General features: G+C 39.6%; 1 protein-coding gene across 14 annotated transcripts in view; it reads right to left on the bottom strand.

Moving 5' to 3' along the window:
• Window positions 1-19,485, bottom strand: part of adgrb2 (adhesion G protein-coupled receptor B2) — a 259,112-nt gene that overhangs the window by 116,409 nt on the left and 123,218 nt on the right. For 12 of the 14 annotated variants that reach the window (XR_003743370.1, XR_003743369.1, XR_003743371.1 and 9 more), the window contains exons 3-9: window positions 17,318-17,398; window positions 16,543-16,728; window positions 9,506-9,670; window positions 3,423-3,587; window positions 2,529-2,693; window positions 767-868; window positions 200-306 (exon numbers count right to left, since the gene is read on the bottom strand). Coding sequence is in view for 11 of the 14 variants with exons in the window: in XM_028964746.1 (XP_028820579.1) it covers window positions 200-306; window positions 767-868; window positions 2,529-2,693; window positions 3,423-3,587; window positions 9,506-9,670; window positions 16,543-16,728; window positions 17,318-17,398 (971 nt within the window). In the remaining 3 variants the exon portion in view is untranslated. The remainder of the gene's footprint in view (window positions 1-199; window positions 307-766; window positions 869-2,528; window positions 2,694-3,422; window positions 3,588-9,505; window positions 9,671-16,542; window positions 16,729-17,317; window positions 17,399-19,485) is intronic. The other 2 variants (XM_028964747.1, XM_028964755.1) reach the window with 2 other exon arrangements.

The raw sequence follows: 19,485 nt of genomic DNA, 5'->3' as shown, positions 1-19,485 counted from the left end.
TACAGTTCAGATGGCCTTTAATCTAGTTTTTCCTGTATTTGACTAATCATGTTTTTTTCCATGTTTGTTTATAGTAGACATGTAATGGCTCAGGGGTGATCAGTCACATTTCTTCACTTTATTAACATATATATGCATATTTATCTGACAACCAACATTTATTACAAATATACGGTAGGTATTCAAACATACGACTTACAGATAAATGTAAATATCTATATTCAAGTGAGATGCATCGGGCGAAGCTCGGAGGACCCCAGTAAGCAACTCCATTAGAAGCCAGTAAACAACGACGACTAGCAGATCCTGGAGAAAATGGGGAAAACAGAAACACATCATTAACAAAGATCAAAGATCATCTTGCCATTGTGCAGTCAAATTGTGCCTGATGAGCCAATATTTTGTGTTGCGACCACTATTTTCCAGCACAGCCGTAACTCTGTCAGACCTCAAGACCCATTGGCAGATATAGTGTTCACAGAAGACGGCCACAAAATAGTAGAATGGGAAGTCAGGGGAAACGAGTGGAGATGTGGAGCAGATGCGTATGAAGCATTGGATATGAGTGTGATACCTACTAGGCTACTACCACCCTGTGAAAACTATGAGTTAAAAATCTAAAATACATTTATTAACTCATTAATTAAAATTCTGTAATTTTCTAGGGTTGTGTCCTGAAAAATTATTAGTTTGAGTTTGAGTCTTGTTTGAAGAAATTGTCAAGCTACTTCAACTGAAGTTGAATGAGTGTTTCACAGAGACCCACCAGTGGCGTTTGATGGACACTTGTTGTAGACGGTCTCTCCTGCTGATGTTCGCTTCCAGGTCATGGAAAGCAGATGCTCATCCTTGCAGATCTCATTGGGCGCTGTGGGAAAACAGCGTGTGTGAAAGAGTATATGAATGTGTGTAATAATGTAGAAATATGGAAAAGCATAAGAGCTGCACTTTGGAGTGAGTGATCAGAGGGCAGGGAAGAAAGAAATGAGAGAGAGAGAGACTAAAGTTGAATAATATCTCTGTTCTAAAGTGATTGGCTGATTGGCAGAAACTACAGTACTGTGAAAAAGTTTACTGCACATGTGAAAAATAAGTCTTTTAGATTTTTAAATGCTTTTAAAAATGAAAGTGGCTATTTTCATCAATTAACAAAATGCAGTGAATGAACAAAAGTGAAATGTATATCACATCAACGTTTGCTGTGACAATCATTGGTCTTCAAAGCTGCATCAATTATTTTATGTATGTTTGCACACAGTTTTAAAGAACTGTGCCTGTAAGTTTGCTCTTTTGCTTCTGTCTCATCATGTAATCCCAGACAGACTCAATTATGTTGAGATCAGGGCTCTGGTGGGGGCATATAATAACTATGCGGACTCCTTGTTCTTTGCGCTCTCCAGGCTTTTGGTGAACAAACTGTTTTCTGCTACAGCCAAATATTTTAAATATTGATTGTCACGCTGGTTTGACATTGCGAGGAAGAGGATCTGGAACGATGGCTGGACATGGCGAGGAAGGAGGACGCATATGAGCAATGTCACGAAACAGGGGTTTAATACATGGTGAACAGGACAGGGGAAACATTAACAATGACCCGATGGGGAACACAACAGGGCAGCTTTATACAATCAGACAGAGGTGAAAACAATCAGGAAACATAATAGCACAGGACCAACATGAAACTCCGGTCTGAACTCCGGAGAAGCCCCTGCCTGAACGGATCCTGACGTTGACTCATTAGATCAAAGCCCCCCAGGTCCTATGTTTCTATGCATAGTTGAGTCGCTTGGACTTGTTTCTATGTCGCTGGGGTGGCTCTTTGGCTGCAACTCTTCCATGAAGCCACTTTCTGTGGGATAGACCTTGGTGATGAAGCATGACTACCTTGTGTCTTGTTGCTGTGTTCAGTCTTGCCATGGTGTATATGACCTGATGACATGTTCCACAACCCCACTTTTGGCTGTTCCATATCAAATTTTAAGCCACCTACACAGTTGTTTCTGTTTCAGCAAAATAATCATACAGAATCTCAGTCTTTGTGCAAGTGTACCTATAATAAATGGTAATAAAACCAAAATACTATTTTTTATTTCGATTTTCCCTTTGTTTGCTCACTTTACATTTTGTAATTTGTTAAAAGCATTTTGTATACCTGCCTAAAAAACTTTGCACAGCACTGTATATCTACCACATCCTAGCAGAGGTCAGGAGCCTCTGCATTTTTTATCTTTCTAAAGCAACAGCTATAGGAACAATGGGAGAACAGTCAGCACAGACGAGTGAAGAATACAGAAAGAAAATGTTACCATCTATGTCTTACTTCCAATGCATGGTACTGGACTGATTTGACTCATTTGTCTGGTTTAATTCATGTACATAAATTCATATTCATATTGGCCCCATTAAAATATGTCTGAAAAAGTGGTATCAATCAGCAAATGGATCCGATTAAAAAATAAAGTGTCTTATTTTCATGGCCGTTTTATATTAGCCAGCACAGGCCGAAAGACACACACACATTCACTCACCTGGACACTTCTTTTCATTGCATGCTCGCACCTCCTCTCCAGAACCATCACAGGGGTAGCCCTGGATACCAGTACCTTCACACATCCTAAAACGACGCTGCCAGCCGGAGTCACATGTCTTGGAACAGAGGCTCCAATGGTTCCATGCCCCCCAGTTACCCCCCCCTGGAGAGGGCAGAGATGCAGGGAGGGGAGGGGTTTGGGTTAAGTGGAAGCGTAAGACATGGAAAATAAAATAAAAAACACGAGGCAGTAATGGAATGGTGTATACGTTCAAGATACAGAGCTGCTATCTCCCCCCAATGTAGCACAGTGTTAGCTGAGTGACATTCTGACATTTCCTGTTCTGCTTGAGACAGGAAAAGCAACCAGTGGTAGGTTCACTGCTCAATTAAATATTACGCAAAAAAAAAAACTACTACCTAAATATTGCTACAGATCCTGATGACAGTTTTACCAATGCAACCTGCTATTCTGCAGAAATGGTTTTAGGAACAGGAGTTGAGGTCCTCAGAGTCCTCAGATTTCAATCTGACAGAGTATCTTTTGGATGAGTAATCTATGGAGGCACTAAAGAGGCACTAAAGACCTAAGGACTTAATGGATTGCCTGCTAATGACTTGATCCATGTCTCAGTGGCTCAGCATTTCTGGCAATATATGAAATGTGTCTGGTGTGCAATATTTAAAGCCAGAGTGTATGTCAGGGTGTATCTGTAAGTATCTGCACTTTCATGAAAAATAACCATCCTTGCCTTTATCACAGTAGCACATCCTCTTTTAGAGATGAACAGCAGAAAAAGGTACCATACCGTAATGTTCTACTTTTAGGATATGTGTACTGTAGTGCGTGTGCGGGTGTGTGTAAGGTTATATATGAATGTGTATGTCTTACCCCCACAGCTAGGGTTGGAACACTCCCGGGTGTCCGAGTGGGAGCCCTTACACTCTGCCCAGCCGTGAACGCTCACACTGCAGCGACGCTGTCTCTGCTGAGAGCCCACCCCACACGACACAGTACACAGAGACCATGTGGACCATTCTAGCCACTGGCCCTCCACTGAGAGAGAGACAGGGAAACAGACAGACAGACAGAAAGAAACAATATTAGAAAGATGACAGAGTGACAGAAAGACAAAGAAGTACTATGAAACCCTAATGGAAAAAAGTCAAGTAAGAAAGAGTGACAGACTGTATTAGACACAAGACAGACCAAAATGAAAACCAGAGAGGAGCCAGCAGTCAATAAGACAAAGGTGACAGCAGCCAAAAGTGAAAAAGAGGACAGGAGGAAAGTAAACACTGCATACATCTTCTGTAGGACACTCATTAGCTTCCCTATGTAAAGTCTGCACTCAGCAAACCCTGCCTCTGTGTTGTAGAAGGTTCCATGGTTTGGTATTGTTTCAAGAGCTTTTTGTCATGTCAACCTTGTTTTGTGGAGCTTTATAGAAAAAAAATTAAAGAACTCTTTTCCAAAAGAATACAAGGGGTAAAGATTATAACCAGAGCCAGAATGGAACACAACTCAAAAGGTTTTTTTTATAGCTGGGTTAAAAAAATGCTTTCAGACTATTCTGTTGAATAAAACACAAAGAACAGCACTACTGCAGAACCAATGATTGTAAATTCTACAGTACTAGCACATTGCAGAGCATTTTCTTGAAGGAGGTACCAAACAGTTTAACCTGAATAACTGCAGAAAATAGTCCAAGAGTCTGTGCTATGAAAGTCTGCTGTATACACATAATTCTTAAATTTGGGAATATTTTAAGTATTTGTCAAGCAGCTACAGCATTCAGGTTAAAATGCCAGGTACATGATTGAGTAACTGACACAGATCTTCAAAATCATTTATTATTAATTTTTGGTTTTTATTTTTCACTTCTGTTTGAGGTTATTGTCCTGTTGTTCCACTGCACCTTTTAAGCAGATGCACTGAAGGTAATTTTGAGGGAGATCTACGTCTTGGCAACTTTGTGACTGTTCTTATTTTGTTTCTGTATTAACTGTGATGCAATGGCATGGACATTTTTGCACCCTTCTCATGCCTGATACCTTTCAAAAAGTAGATCTCTTTTGTGCTTCGTAAGTTCTCTGTGAACCAGGGCTTTTGCTGCAGCAGACAACAGAGTAAATGTCAGGGAAATCCCACTAGGAAGCTGGAGTTCTTTTGAGGGTTTAATTGATTAAATGTGTGTACTCAAGAAGACCTCTGCTGAAGTACCTTTCAATTCAATTACAGCTTTCAAGGTATTAATTTAAAGATTTGCACACTTATGTAATCAGCTTATTGTTTTTTTTATATCATTTCTATTTGTTTTCTAACAAATTGTGCAGATAATAGGCAAGGTGGTAGTAGCCTAGTGGGTAACATACTCGCCTATGAACCAGAAGACCCGGGTTCGAATCCCCCTTACTACCATTGTGTCCCTGAGCAAGACACTTAACCCTAAGTTGCTCCAGGGAGACTGTCCCTGTAACTACTGGTTGTAAGTCGCTCTGGATAAGGGAGTCTGGTAAATGCTGTAAATGTAAATGTAAGAGGTCACAATAAAGGTGGGGAACGTTTTTAAATGACTTCTGCTGTCTAATTGTTTTTTTTTTTTTTAAATGTAAAAGGTATGCATTAATTATGAGAAATTAGATCTTGCTAGATATTAGACAAGACAAAGTTCTAGACAAAGACTACACAAAATTCCTGGAGATATTGCTGACAGGAGATTAAAATCTGATTCCAGGACAGTTTCAATTCTCCAGTCAAGTGCAAACTTGATGATACAGACTTGATGATCGTAGTTGGTGGTGAAACTGTTTCTGCAGAATCTTGATAATCTATGTTACAATATGAATACAATAAGATGTATTCATCATACAAACGTTTGTAAGTCATAGATTTGTACATCAGCATGGCTCACAGAATAAAACAGAAGGGGAATTAATTAATTAGCAGTGGATTAAGGGTTAAAACTAAATTTCCTTTAATTTAATATTGAAGGTCTGTTAACGGAGGATAATAGTCTATAACAATGATGTTGAGATGCTTAGTATAAATCCAAATCCAATGATCCAATGACTGCTGAATGTTTTAACACACAAGGAGGTGCACAATCTTTTATACATAATGGATAAGGAGGTACTTTTCTTCCCCTTATTGATACTGCATATTTGATGCCACAAATGTCAGCTACTGTTTCATGTATGATGGATGAGAGTGAGCCAAGGCTGTCTGTAAGGCAACAGGAAGGACGACATTAGGCTGATTCATCCCGGTTTGGTCCTAGCCTCCAGACCTTTTTCACATGGTGATGTTTGCAAATCACACAGAGACTTGTGGAAGCATTTTGTTTGCCTGAAGGAAAACCCATCTGGGGTCTAATGATTATTTTATTAGCATATTCATACACTCTAAAAGAATGTAGAAAAAAAGGTCAGGTATTTCCAATGCACCTGTTTCTATTCTTTTTATAGTAAATAGCGATATCAAGCTTCCACCTAAAGCAAACCCTTTTAGCAAGGGCAACAATAGATTCAAGGTACAGATGTTCCCGCCAATTCTCAGTGTTCCACGAACAGTTAAGGGGGATGATTTATGCAAAATATAAGATGATCATAATATATTTGGGGTATATTACACAGTGCCTATATTAAAGGTAAATGGGGGGGTTGCATCAGGAAGGGCATCCAATGTAAAACTTTTGCCAAATCCATTTTGCTGACAACCAGGTTGGTTAATCCGCCAAGGCGACCTTTAATGGGAGCAGCAGCAGGGAGACAACAATTTAGTCTGGAATAGCTTTCCGTGACCTGCATTGGATAATATAAATTATAATGTTCACAATCAGGATGTAGTACTTATTTCAAAAGAGATTATGGATTTATGTGTTTGTTTAGTATTATTATTGCCAGGCCTCCATTTTCAGTTGTCCTCTGTATTATGACAGATGAATATGAAAATATTTCAGAGCAATTTAAAAGTTCACTGGAACCATTTTTCTAGCAAATGTCATTAACCTTGGGGTCTTTAGAGACTGTGATGAATCAGTCATGGTTAAATGGCTTGACAGCCTGTGGACAGCCATGTGTCATTTAAAATATGTCCTGTAATGCATGTATGCATTCTCAGGTTCCTTAGGGGATTACATGCTTCTTGTTCTTTGTACCAGGAAATGTGTGTAAATGGACCACTGGGACGGGCCATTCCTGAAAGCACTCCATTAATGAGCCCCTTCAGAAACAACTCTTACCCACTCTTGGCTCTGACCTCTACTCTGTTTAATGTCAGACTTTGGAGCAGGAAGCAGCCTTGCCCTCAGCCTCCACAGGCACGTTGCATTGGGTTAGCTAGCCCTGTCACTAGATTAGCCTAGTGGAGCAGTGGTTGGCAGAGCGGGTGAGGAAACAGACTTGTTATCAGAAGGTTGTGAATCCTGAACCACCAAGGTGCAACTGAGATGCCCTTGATCAAGGTACCATCCCCACACGCTGCTCCCTGGGTGCACTGCTCACAAAGCATGATGTGTTAAAAGCAGAGGACACATTTTGTTGTGTGCACCCTGTGCTGTGCTACAGTTTTTCACAAGGACAATCACTTCACTTGTCTCACTTCTGCCAAACCCAATTTGCAGCTCTTGAGAAATGTGCCTGTCTGGCACATCTGGGTCTTCATCTGTCTGGCCACTGCAGGACGCTCATAACACTCATAAAACAAATAAGACAATAAGAAGGAATGAGAAAAAAAGAAGAGCATTAAAGTATAACTATGTTTTAACTTAACAAAAAATAATGTATGGTTGTGCTTCAATTCTCACAGAAACATGTAGCAAGCTCACACAGAAATAATACAGTATGAAACACCAAGCCGCACACCCCTTCATGTCACTGCATGGCTTGGTATCTTGTGGCCAGCTATCAGTAGCAGAATGGACTCTAGAGAATGGTTCTAGAGAATTTGGAACACTATTGGAGCACCACATGATGATAAAAGAAATCATTCTTCCCCTGCTCCAAGGTCCACTTCTGTGATGCACTGTGAGCTCTGACACCTTCCTATCATAACCAGTATTATTGATTTCAACAACTGCGCTACAGTCAGATTGGACAGCCTGTGCTTCACAAGGGCACCAAAGGGCACACACACACACACACACACACACACACACGGAGGAAATATAAAAAGCATGAACTGTTACATTTACACACATTCATACATTAAAAGTTCCATAGCTGGTGCTGCTCATTTGAAGGGCTTGGACAGTCAAATCTGGTTGGGCACATTTATTTATTTTTTTACGTTTTATTCTTCTAAAATGTATAAAGCATTGTGCCAGACTGGTTAAAATATAAATTTTACTGACAGAAGACAGTAGTGAAAAATGATGTCGATTATGTCAGTGAATGTACAGTACAGTATGTGTGTGTGTGTTTTGAAAAAAATGCATGTTACGCTCCCAACTCCACTCACCATGACAGAGCTCGGCCTCAGAGTGTGTGTGTGTGTGTGTGTGTGTGTGTGTGTGTGTGTGTGTGTGTGAGAGAGAGAGAGTATAACAAGGTAGATGTGGTGCTATGGAATTCAGGATTGGTATAAAGTTGAGTCTGCTGACAGGCAGTAATCATTGTCAGTCAAACTGGCCACTCTGTTCATTTTTGACACTGTCCCGCATTCTGTGTCAACTCAGGGCCTGTTTCTTCTTCAGGTAAGAACAGTGCTCTCCAAACTGCTGCGAAACTGAAATGTAGCATTATGATGATTTATTGCTTATATTGGCTTGAGTATTGCAAATCTGAAAATAATGCAGAATGGTTTTATGGACATAATGATGCAATGATGTAACAAATTAACTCTGAGGGTTCAAAATGAAGATGGTCACTAATATTGGTTTAGCAATGGCCTCTGCATTAAATAATATGGGTTTTAGAGATAGTGAGAAATTGAAAATTTGGCCAATGTTTTCTGGCAAAGACCTGAGACTGAAGAGACTGGAACAGACAAATGGACACTTTAGAAGAGGTTAAAAGACACGAGGCAGACAGTGACAGTGACAATGAGAGAAAAAGGAAAAATGCATCATATTGGATTCAGAGATCTGAAATTGGGGTAAAACAGTGGCTGAAAAAAACATGGACACCACAGTGTTTCTAAAAACTGAAAACTGAAGCAACCACAGGTCAATCAGTCCTGCCGGTTTTAAATGACATCAGTCCCTTCCACTGATTCAGGCTCTAAATGAAAATTTGTGTAAAAAATGAAGGTGAAGGCAATCAAGCCACGGTGTCCATGTGTTTTACAGTCAATCATAGAAAATGATGAATGACTAAGAATGCTGCAATCATAAACTGATTAGAAATTTGACCAATTAGACCAATCAAGCCTCATGAAATACCAAAACAAATCAGAATAAAACAATAAACAGAAAATCAATCTGAATCATGGTTTTATACAACCCAGGTCGACTGAAAGTAGTTACATGTGGAATATAAAAGTTGACAGAACAGAGAGGCCAAGAAGTTGCAATAGAGAAGCATTTGGCCATTTGGTATTTCAAATAGATTTTACGTTACAAATGATGAATATACCACCAGATTTCTGAATATACAACCAGTTTTATGAATATAATAGTTTGCAGTTCGGTACAAATTCTAAATTGATAATGATGGGGCAATGCACTGATATTCAGTTTGTAAATATGCCCCCTGTCCTGTGTTGCTGGAATTAAATTCAAAATGAGTAAAGATTTGCAAAAAATCAGTTTAAACATTAGATATCTTGTCTTTGTAGTGCCTTAAACAGAATATAGGTAGAAAAGGATTTGCAAATCATTGTATTCTTTTCTTATTTACGTATTTACTTTATTGGAATAGGGGTTGTTGTACATAGAATTAAATTGAAGTTAATAAATGAAGGTGAAATGACTCCCTTCATGATGTTACATGGTCTGTGAGGAGAGTGAGGAGAGAGATGAAAATGGTACTAACCCGGGCACAGGGCTATATTGCAGAGTTTGGACTGCACCTCAGGGCCCGAACACACCTTGCCTGGCTGCTGGGGGGCCATGCAGTTACGTGTCCGGGTCCGGGAGCCACGGCCACATGTGACAGAACACAGGCTCCATGGAGACCACTCCTCCCACAGCCCATGCACTGAAAACAACAGCATACAGCCAATGGAGATGAAGAGAAATAGCAGAGGACATACCAGGAAGCAGCGGTCCCTCTCCTTGCCAGTGATGTAGAAGAAGATAAATTTCAGGAGAATTCAACCCCACCCAGCCCTCCAAAATAGCCTAGCCTTGGGGCAACAAATTGAGACTTGATCTAGGGAATGCTGATATGTGAGTGACTGAGAGAAAAAAGAGAGAAAAGAGAGAAAGAACATGGCACAAAAAGGAATGATGAAGCAGCCTCATCTTTTCTGGTTAAACGCCACAGATAATAGGTAAAAGGCTGAACATTCATGAAGGTTATTGAATTCAGTTTTTTTCTCCTCTTCCCTCTCAGATGAAAAGCAATAGAATTACTCACTATTCTGATTGAATATCAATAACTATATTCTGCATATGTTTTTTTCTCTGTCCTTTTAATAAAATCAAGATGTGCTGAGAGAATTATGCCTCACACCTTTATTCAGGAATAGATATAAATTGACTTGAACTATATTACAAGCACCGTCCTCACACACTGCTCCCCGGGCGCCTGTCGTGGCTGCCCACTGCTCACCAAGGGTGATGGTTAAATTCAGAGGACACATTTCGTTGTGCGCACTGTGTGATGTGTTGCTGTATATCACAATGACAATCACTTCACTTTTTATATGAATAGATACGAAAGTCTTTCATATATATCATGCATATGCAGAAGAAAACCAAAATATTCCAAACAAAAAACACTTTTTTTGTAATCTAATGAACAGAAATCTGGAATATAATTTACAGATGCATAAGGAATTACACATCAGATGCATAATTCCTTTGTATATGAAATATGCCATGGTGATGGGGTGTGCAGAATGTTAGAATGACTAGAGGTGAATTACAGAATATTGAAGGATGGAGAGCTGGAGAAGTTTTATAAAATGCACTGTAATTACTAAGAGGTGTAGTCCAATACAATAAATAAATACATATTTTAATGTAAGACCAACTAGTGTGCATATTGGCAATGAGTATAGTGATAGGGGAAAAAAGAAAGACAGATCAGAAAGTCCAAAATGAAGGGAAAATTTACTTGGTATCTAAAATCTTTTGACGTCATACACTGCACATGGAAGAAGAGTTAAATATTCTGCAGGAAAGAGAAGAAAAGCGAGCTCATGAAAGCAGAAGAGACAGGTAGAATGAAAAGAAATTCTGGAGAAACAGAACTAGCGAGAGACACCATCTTGAGAGAGATTTATAAAACAGCACCAGAGATCGGAGACCCTTCCTTGTTGGGCAGGAAGGTGGTATAAATTATGGATGTCAATGAATTATTGATCCCTGCTCTGCAGTGCAGGATCTGAATCTTCACTGTGCCTGGGCTGGTGTAATGCTCACGTTCCTGGGATCAGCGAGCAAGACAGAGAGTGCGAGAGAATGGCTTTGATAAAATACCTGTGGCTAGATTTTGAATGCATGAAAAAAGTCAGTTTTCATTTTGTCGACCTGTTAGAAGAGCTAGTCATCATTATGACTCAAAATTAGGATGAAATCACCATTAAAGACCCACCAGGTGATCCCACCAGAGTTCAGATTTTCACCTGCATGAAATCTCCCCAGTGCTCTCCGGTCCTGTTCGGTTACCAGGTTTCTGTCTCTTTTTTTTCTGTTTATACTTCATTTTAAACCATCACGTTGTGCACTTGTGTCTTCAGGACATCTATTTATTCTCAGCTGAATGTTTTTTTTCTCTCAGTAATAAACAGAAGGCCTGTTTCAATGCAGATAAAAGGCATTTTTAAATCTCTTTATTTATCCGTCAATGCTGGTACTGCCTCATGTTTTTGTGGAAAACCAATAAATATATTGAACTCATTTCTCAGTTCTCAGGCAAAATTGATGAAGAGTACAGCGTTCTTTTTTGGCCATACCTGTCCTGTAAATGTAGTTCACACCAGTTTCAGGGCCGCAGTCAAAAGGATAAGCTGCAGAAGCAATGAACAAGCTACTATATATTCTTATTTGCAGAATACAGAAAAAGGGACCAAGTAGGAAAGTAGGAAGGTGTGATTAGAAACGCAGATCTTTAATAGTGTTTGCATATGTGACATATTGACAGACATGTGCTTAAATCATCCAGAAGAGAGAGAGCTGGCAAAAATTGTGCATTTCCCATTTTAAACTTTATTAAAGATTGTACTCTGGCTGACAGAAATAATTACACACCAACAAAAGGGTTTTCTACTGGTGAAAGTTCAAAACCAGTGCTCTAAGCTGTAAATGTTTTTTTAGATGAACTTTCAACATTCCACATTTAAACGGATGTATTGTTGTGTGACATTGTTGAAATCTCCCCTCCTACCCAGACCCAGACCCAGACTCAGACCCAGACCCAGACCCAGGCCCAGACCCACAGGGAGGTTGTCTCCTCCCTGCTGGCTGAAAGTCCCAGGAGAGAAGAGCCCTTACTGAGGAAAGCTATCTTCTGACACCACCTATTGGCAAATGTCTGGAACTGCCCCTTCTGCCCTCAATATTAGAGTGAAGGTTGAAATCATACATTTTCTGCATCTCTGTGTAAGAAATACAAACACAACACTGGATCCTCAGGCTGCAGCCCTAAGAAAGTGATAGATTTGTAGGATCTGAAAAAAGGCTTTCACTAAGGGTTCATTAGCAAACAATATTCAATTTGCAAAAGGATCCTGACCTTGGCACGGGATTCCTGACTGTGCTTTAAAGATGAGATTAAGTCTGTGATGAATAAGAGCATGAACAATGAATTGAATCAGACCCATTGTTAATATAAAAGAGAGTTTCTGAAGAGGAGCACACAAATCAAATGAATTTAGCACTGCTAGTTAACATTTCAACTGGGGAAGTAAAACTGCAGTACAGAATATCACATCTTTGTTCCTCAACCATGCCACTGCTACTGTGAGGCGGACAAATGAAAAGACATGCACAGAGTAAGTCTATACTCCATTCTATTTTTCCATTAAACAGGCCCAGAGGGAGGATAAGAGGGGCCTGATTGCATCCTCACTGCTTCCCACTCATCAATCAGGACGTATCTTTGTCTTTGTGAAGTTGGAAGTCAGCATAAATGGCTTCATACAACAAGTGTTGCCATATTTCTCATCACCACGCAGCGTCTACAGATTATTTCATGAAAATATTCATATGTACATCAAAATCAGAAAATGGACAATGGTCATTATTCAGCCAGAGCCAAATTCACACAGCTCTACGTAGACATGATAAAACACTTTAATAAAAGTATTTCTGGTCGTAGGGTTTGTGAGTACCTTTTAGTTAGTATTGTTTATGAGCAAGACTACATAAAACTAGAGAAAGTAGAGAAATGTGGAATGCAGCCGACATTGTGCAGAGGCGTCATGCGAGCTCAGACGTTAAATAAAAGATGCTGGTTGAGGTCTGCCCAGAAACATGGTGCATGGCTCATTAATAGTGCTGCTTGGCCACTGTGTTCTGAATAGCACGTGTCAGGCGTTTTACCCCACGCTGTGGTTCTGGCAGATGTTAACGCTACAGTAGGTGCCAAGTGCCAGCTCAGGTGGAGTCGGCCGTGATCATGCATAACACACCATGGAGCACCTTGTAGGCCAATGTAGGTGACAAGCTCATGTGTCTGAGCATCTGCTCAGTATGGCATCTTCAATGGTAAAATGATTTTGGTTTCAGATGAAAAAAAACTGTATTGGGATTATGGCATCATGGGATTATTGAATGTGCACAAGTACATTATCTTCATTTGATGGTTGATTGATTGATAGCAGCACAGACTGGATCAGAGGCTCAGACCAAAATGTCAACTCATTCATTAAATACCTGCTAAAGTTCAAACCGAGCATCAGAATGAGGAACAAAGGGGATTTAAGTGACTTTGCACATGGCATGATTGCTGGTGCCAGACAGGCTGGTCTGAGTATTTCAGAAACTGCTGATCTACTGGGATTTACTGATCTAATGGTGCGAAAAAGAAATATCCAGTGAGCGGCTGTTCTGTGGACAAGAGGTCAGAGGAGACAGCAACCGAAATAACTAGAGCACCTTTGGGATTTGGTGGAACAGGAGATTCACATCATCGATGTTTAGCCGACAAATCTGTGGAAACTGCATGTTTGAGATGGCTCATCTCCTCCTTTACTTGAGAAGTAGTATTTTACAAATTATTTACAAAATGAGTAATTGAAATATGCTCTCAAGGCCATAGAGATTTCATGTTTATGTATCTGAGGTGCACCAGAGCTACAGAAATATTGCTAATATTCAATAATATATTAAATATTAGCTGTCAAGTTATTGGTGGTTTTTGTGTAGTTTCTCCCAACCTGAAAAGAGTTGCACATCAGAAGGAGACCATTTTATTTAGTTGTCTTCCAGATAGGTAAGAACACTTTTTTAAAACAGCATTTAAAACCCCATAAATAGCCTACATATATACAACCAAGTCAGTACAAATGTCTATCTTTAATTTTATTTAATTTATATTTAAATCATTATCTATATTTAAAGGTCCCTTATCATGAAAATTTGACATCGTGAGATTATTTAACATTAATACGAGTTCCCCTAGCCTGTCTATGGCTACCTCCCCTAGCCTGTCTGTTTTTCATACTTTTTCCACCCAGATAATTTCCCGCCCCTCCCCTTAAACATTATCTCCATCGACTGTCACGGCTTCCAAATGTGAGAAACATTGCATTTGCTGAGTGATTGGATGCAAAAATGAGCACAAATTAACTTTCTTTAGTTCTGTCACTTAAGACTCTGAAGAACCAGTGGGATCATTACATTTTTTTCTGGAAAAACGCTAACATAACATTGCTGGTTGTGGTTGGTGAATGGTGTTGATGACGTAATTTCCGCAAATGCCTGTTCAATTTATATAGGCCACTTTCCTCCTAATCCCGCCTATCTCCTCCTCATTAGCATTTAAAGCTACAATAACCAAAACGGTGCATCCTGGGGAAATTTCATTGTGGGACTGGATCAAAGTGGATGTAACAACTTCAGAAAATTCAGGAAAGGTTCAGCAGCAGTTACAGTGGCTCTTACATTCTTAAATTATCTTTCAAACGTTGTAAATGAAACCACCGCACAGCACCCACACAAGCCACTGCAAACAAAACCAGCCAGTCAGCTATCGAACACACCTTCTCTTTTCCAAACCGCATCGCAGGTGTAATGTCATGTGACTCTTTGCTGCCGCTCCTAATCCAACCTGTCTTTCCCTCATAATTCCTATTTATTTAATGATTTATAAATTCCCACTAAAATCCATAGAGTCCTAACCCAAGTGTAATTTGACATTAGAACATAACATCACTTACAGCTGTCCCCGTCGTGCTTCCGTAGGATACAGTACAGTCAAAGTATGGTATAAATAATTAAAACAAAGTAGAAGTTTTTCATTGCAAATAAATAGTATCCTGTAAAACCTATTCTTAGTGGGAAAATGCTTTAAAAAAATCCCACCTCAGCCAGAATGCCAATAAGAAGCCTGCAAACAACAATCTTTTCACTGGAGAGACTCAAAGTGACAGAACACTTCCATTGGTTACTTCCAAAAGTTAGTTACTTCCAAAAAGTTAGTTAGCATCTATTCTTCATACCCATATCACATAATAGCTAGTAAGATGATGCTAAACAAATGATCACATCACATCCACATTGCCATGATATGCAGTAAAATAAAACAATAATAAAAAAAAACGGCACAAAAAAGGAGCAACCTGATGGAGCTCACAAAAAAGGTCTTCCACACTTGTGGCATCAAAAGACTTGAGTCTGTAATTGCTGCCAAAGGTTGTGCACACTTAATTCATTTTAGTCATTAAATAAAATGTGAGCACATTTTTTTTCACAATTATAGGGAATGTTGATGTAAAAGTGAATCAGGCTGTAACATAACATTGAAAAAGTGACATGCTGATTTATTCACTGTATTTTAACCATGTTTTTCCAAACAGCAATTCATACATACTCAAAATTCCACCTCAAGCTTTCAATGTGTTGTCCTTATTTGTAATGTGCTTTATTTAATCAATTTTCAGCAAGTGCCTACAAAGGAGCAGTGTACAGTGCATCAGTTAAAAAGCAAATACAACAAAACTCCAGTGATGCTCACAAAGAAACGTTGAAATTCATGGAGCTTTCTGTTACTGATAAAAATTCTGATAACATCATTATGCATGAGACAAAAACATTGCATTTAGTTATACTATAATGTGCTGTGTAGATTATCTCTGTCATGCATATTTGATTTCTATCTGCATGCTTGAAAAAAAGAAACAGATTCCATTCAACGACTAACTGATAGAGTGGAAGACACAAAACGTGTGGGGAAGATACCCACATACTGTGACTTGTGATGGATTACTGTGCTTGTCTATGTCCTTTCGATATTTAGCTGATTCAACTGTTCAAAACCATTTGATTTCATTGTTTTCATGATCTAAGGTGAACACAATCAATCCACATAATCAGTAACATGTCACGCCCTCAACCTGTTTGTCCCGTTCACCTTGACCTCTCTTCTCAACTCTGATCCAATAATTCAGTCAACACTCACACCTCTCAGCCCTGATTAGCCTCATGATAAACCCCGCATACCAAACCACCAGTGGACTGGTACCCCTGCTGACTCTCCGTCTCTGTCTTGACACAGTTGTCAGATGTACAGAAATGAAAAGAACCTGTAAATGTCATTTTCAAATGACATCCACGGTGATGGATTTCAGGAAAAAACACAGTTCAAATCATTTACACAGAACGACATCAAGCTGAAAGTGAAGCGTAATTAAGTGAACGAGCGCTTTACAGTGTGACGTGAGTGTGTGCGGGGGACAATACCTGATTGGTGCCTCTGCTCACCTGGGCAGGTGGCGGTGTTGTTACACAGGCGTGTCTCGCGGAGTGGCCCGCTGCACAGAGTTCCATACGGTGATGACACACATGAGCGTGTGCGCACTTGCCAGCCCTGGCCACACGTCAGGGAACAGACGCTCCACTGAGACCACTCTTCTGCTGCAGGGTCCCCTGTGGGTTTGCGTATTTATGGGAATGCATGGTTTTGCATTGAATTGTGTACGTATGGGAACGTGTTGGTGTTGAAGTGAGTGTTAACACAGGTTTTTACGTTAATATGAGTGTTATGTCAAATTTGTTTTGAGTTGAAGTAAGTGGTATGTGTTTGTGTCCATTTGGGAACGAGCAGTTTTGGGTTTTGTGTTTAAAGGGAAGAAAGAGAAATTATGTAATTGGACCTACTTCACGTCTATACACCCATGTGCAGACGGCGCATAGAGCATAGATGGAGCATTTGGTTTGGTCTTAATTTTCTTCATATTTCATGCTGAGGTGACACAAGGACAGTGACTATGTAGCACTAGGCTTCTGTCATGAGGGGCAAGGCTCCCCTTCCTTGTATTAAAATGCTGTTGATTATTTTTAGGTTACAATTTTAAGCCCATGTCCTTGGATCCAGGCAACATCACACAGCAAACAGGCAAATCTAATTAATTACACGTCTTGTAATCACATTGCATCTTCATTTGCATGCCATGAGTCAGACCTCAGCATTACCCGCTGTGTGTGAGGGTGTATGTGTGTGTTTGTGTATATGTACCTGTCTGAGCTTGAAAAACTCCAGGCTGATCAGCTGATCTTGGACGCTGAGTCTTCACTTTTTGATCATCATCATCAGGGTCTACAGACAGAACAAAGCAAGAGATGAACACACACACACACACACACACATACACACATACACAAAATCAACTCATGAGTGTAAAAAGAATCTTGAATTAACTGATATCGAACAGATACATTTCCAATAAAATAATATTCCCTGGCAGAAGAAGATGTAAAACTATACCCTTAACTTTGACCTTTAAAATCCAATCCAGAATAAACACTTAATAAAATGTAGCCTGAAATAATACCACAAGGGATGACATTAAAAATAGTTCTCCTCAAAACATACACAACCAGGCAGACCAAATTCTGATTCCTTATATGAAACTAAATGACAACAGAAAATGACAACACTACAATACCTGACAATATCTCCTTTTAACTGGAAGTGATATACACTATAATAAAATACACTAATTGCACTAATACTGTTGCTTTCAAATCTTATATCATTATATCAGAGCAGTGGAGGAATCTCACGCCAACACCAACATGCAATGTCCATGACCTTTAGTTAGGTTCAATTACATTTGATTTGATTCCATTTTTAACCCAGCTGTTTACAACAATTCTGAGGTTGCAGTACCATTTTCCAGTGCACGATGTCAAACATCATATTCATATTCAGCAAGATCTTGTTTCTGAAATAAAACATTTGAAGTGGAATCCTATTCAAAAGACCCGTAATCTAGAGAGGGACACTCACGCAGAGAGTAATAAAGAATTATTTTGAAAAAACAACCACTTATTCTTACTTATCCTAGAGTAAATGTACATTGAGAATAGTTCTCCATTCCCCAAATAACCGCATTCCCAAAAGGAGGTACAGAACAAAATCATCGGCTCTTATTATGATTTATATTTCTGTGAGGTTTCGGGCCCTCTGCTACATTTATCATGGTTTTCATGCACCACACCAATCTGACACACCAGAAAATCAGCGTATTGTATTTATTTTGTGAACTTTATTTATGAAACTGTCACGGGGCTGTGGTGTGACGTGATGAAAAAGCAAATGTCGGCGGAGACATGGATGACACAAAGTGGTGGGTGAGTCTCCACCGTTTACTCTGCGAGCACGTTCAGCGAACACTGCAGCCCACACGGAGGTTAACGCTCGCATAACAAAACACAGCAAACCGGGAATCAGGGTTGAGGAAAGCAGCAGAAAGGATCGGATTACTGGAGATGAGGAGAGTTGAGGTGAGCTGAGTCGTTGCCACGCTGACAAAAAATGACTGAGCACCGGCCGGCAATCAGAACGCTGATTAAATCCATGCTACCATCCACGCTACCACGCAACAGAATTCACGTTACAGAAACTTCAATTAACACACTATTCATTTATGTACAGTGCCAACACAACGCAACTCCAAGTCTATCACTCTACTGTGAAATCAAACTGTCCACTTAGGAAGCAACACTGATTGACAATCAATTTCACATGCTGTTGTGCAAATGGAATAAACAGGTGAAAAATATAGGAAATGAGCAGACATCCCCAATAAAGGCGTGGTCCTGCAGGAGGTGAAAAAAAGCCAAAATCTAAGTATCCAGTGAAACTGTGAAAATGTTCAATTCCTTATTAACAAACTGCTTTTTTTCCTTTCTATAGCAGACATAAATATACCAGTTGTCTTTACTGACAAATGAGCACACTGACTGCTGATATAAGAAATAAAGGAAAGTGCCCTGCCCCACAGAATACTACAGTATTAGTTCAATTTGAGCAATGTAATATATGGAATACACAAGATCCAATGCATATTCCAGTGAATACAGTGCATCCAGAAAGTATTCACAGCACATCACTTTTTCCACATTCTGTTATGTCATAGACTTATTATGGATTAAATATTTTCCCTCAGAATTTTACACGCAACACCCTATAATGACAATGTGAAAAAAAGTTTACTTGAGGTTTTGGCAAAAAAAAACAAACAAACAGAGAAAGCACATCAAAGCATAACAACAACAACAACATTTATTTCTTACATAGCCCAAAATCACATACAGTATGTCTCAATGGGCTTTGACAGGCCCTACAGTTGACACCCCCCACACTTGACCCTTCTGCACACAAGGAAAAACTCCACACAA

The sequence above is a fragment of the Denticeps clupeoides genome, chromosome 20, assembly GCF_900700375.1.
Source record: "Denticeps clupeoides chromosome 20, fDenClu1.1, whole genome shotgun sequence".
NCBI lineage: Eukaryota > Metazoa > Chordata > Actinopteri > Clupeiformes > Denticipitidae > Denticeps > Denticeps clupeoides.
Note: the sequence above shows the minus strand (reverse complement) of the source record. Positions and strands in the feature narration are given on the sequence as shown.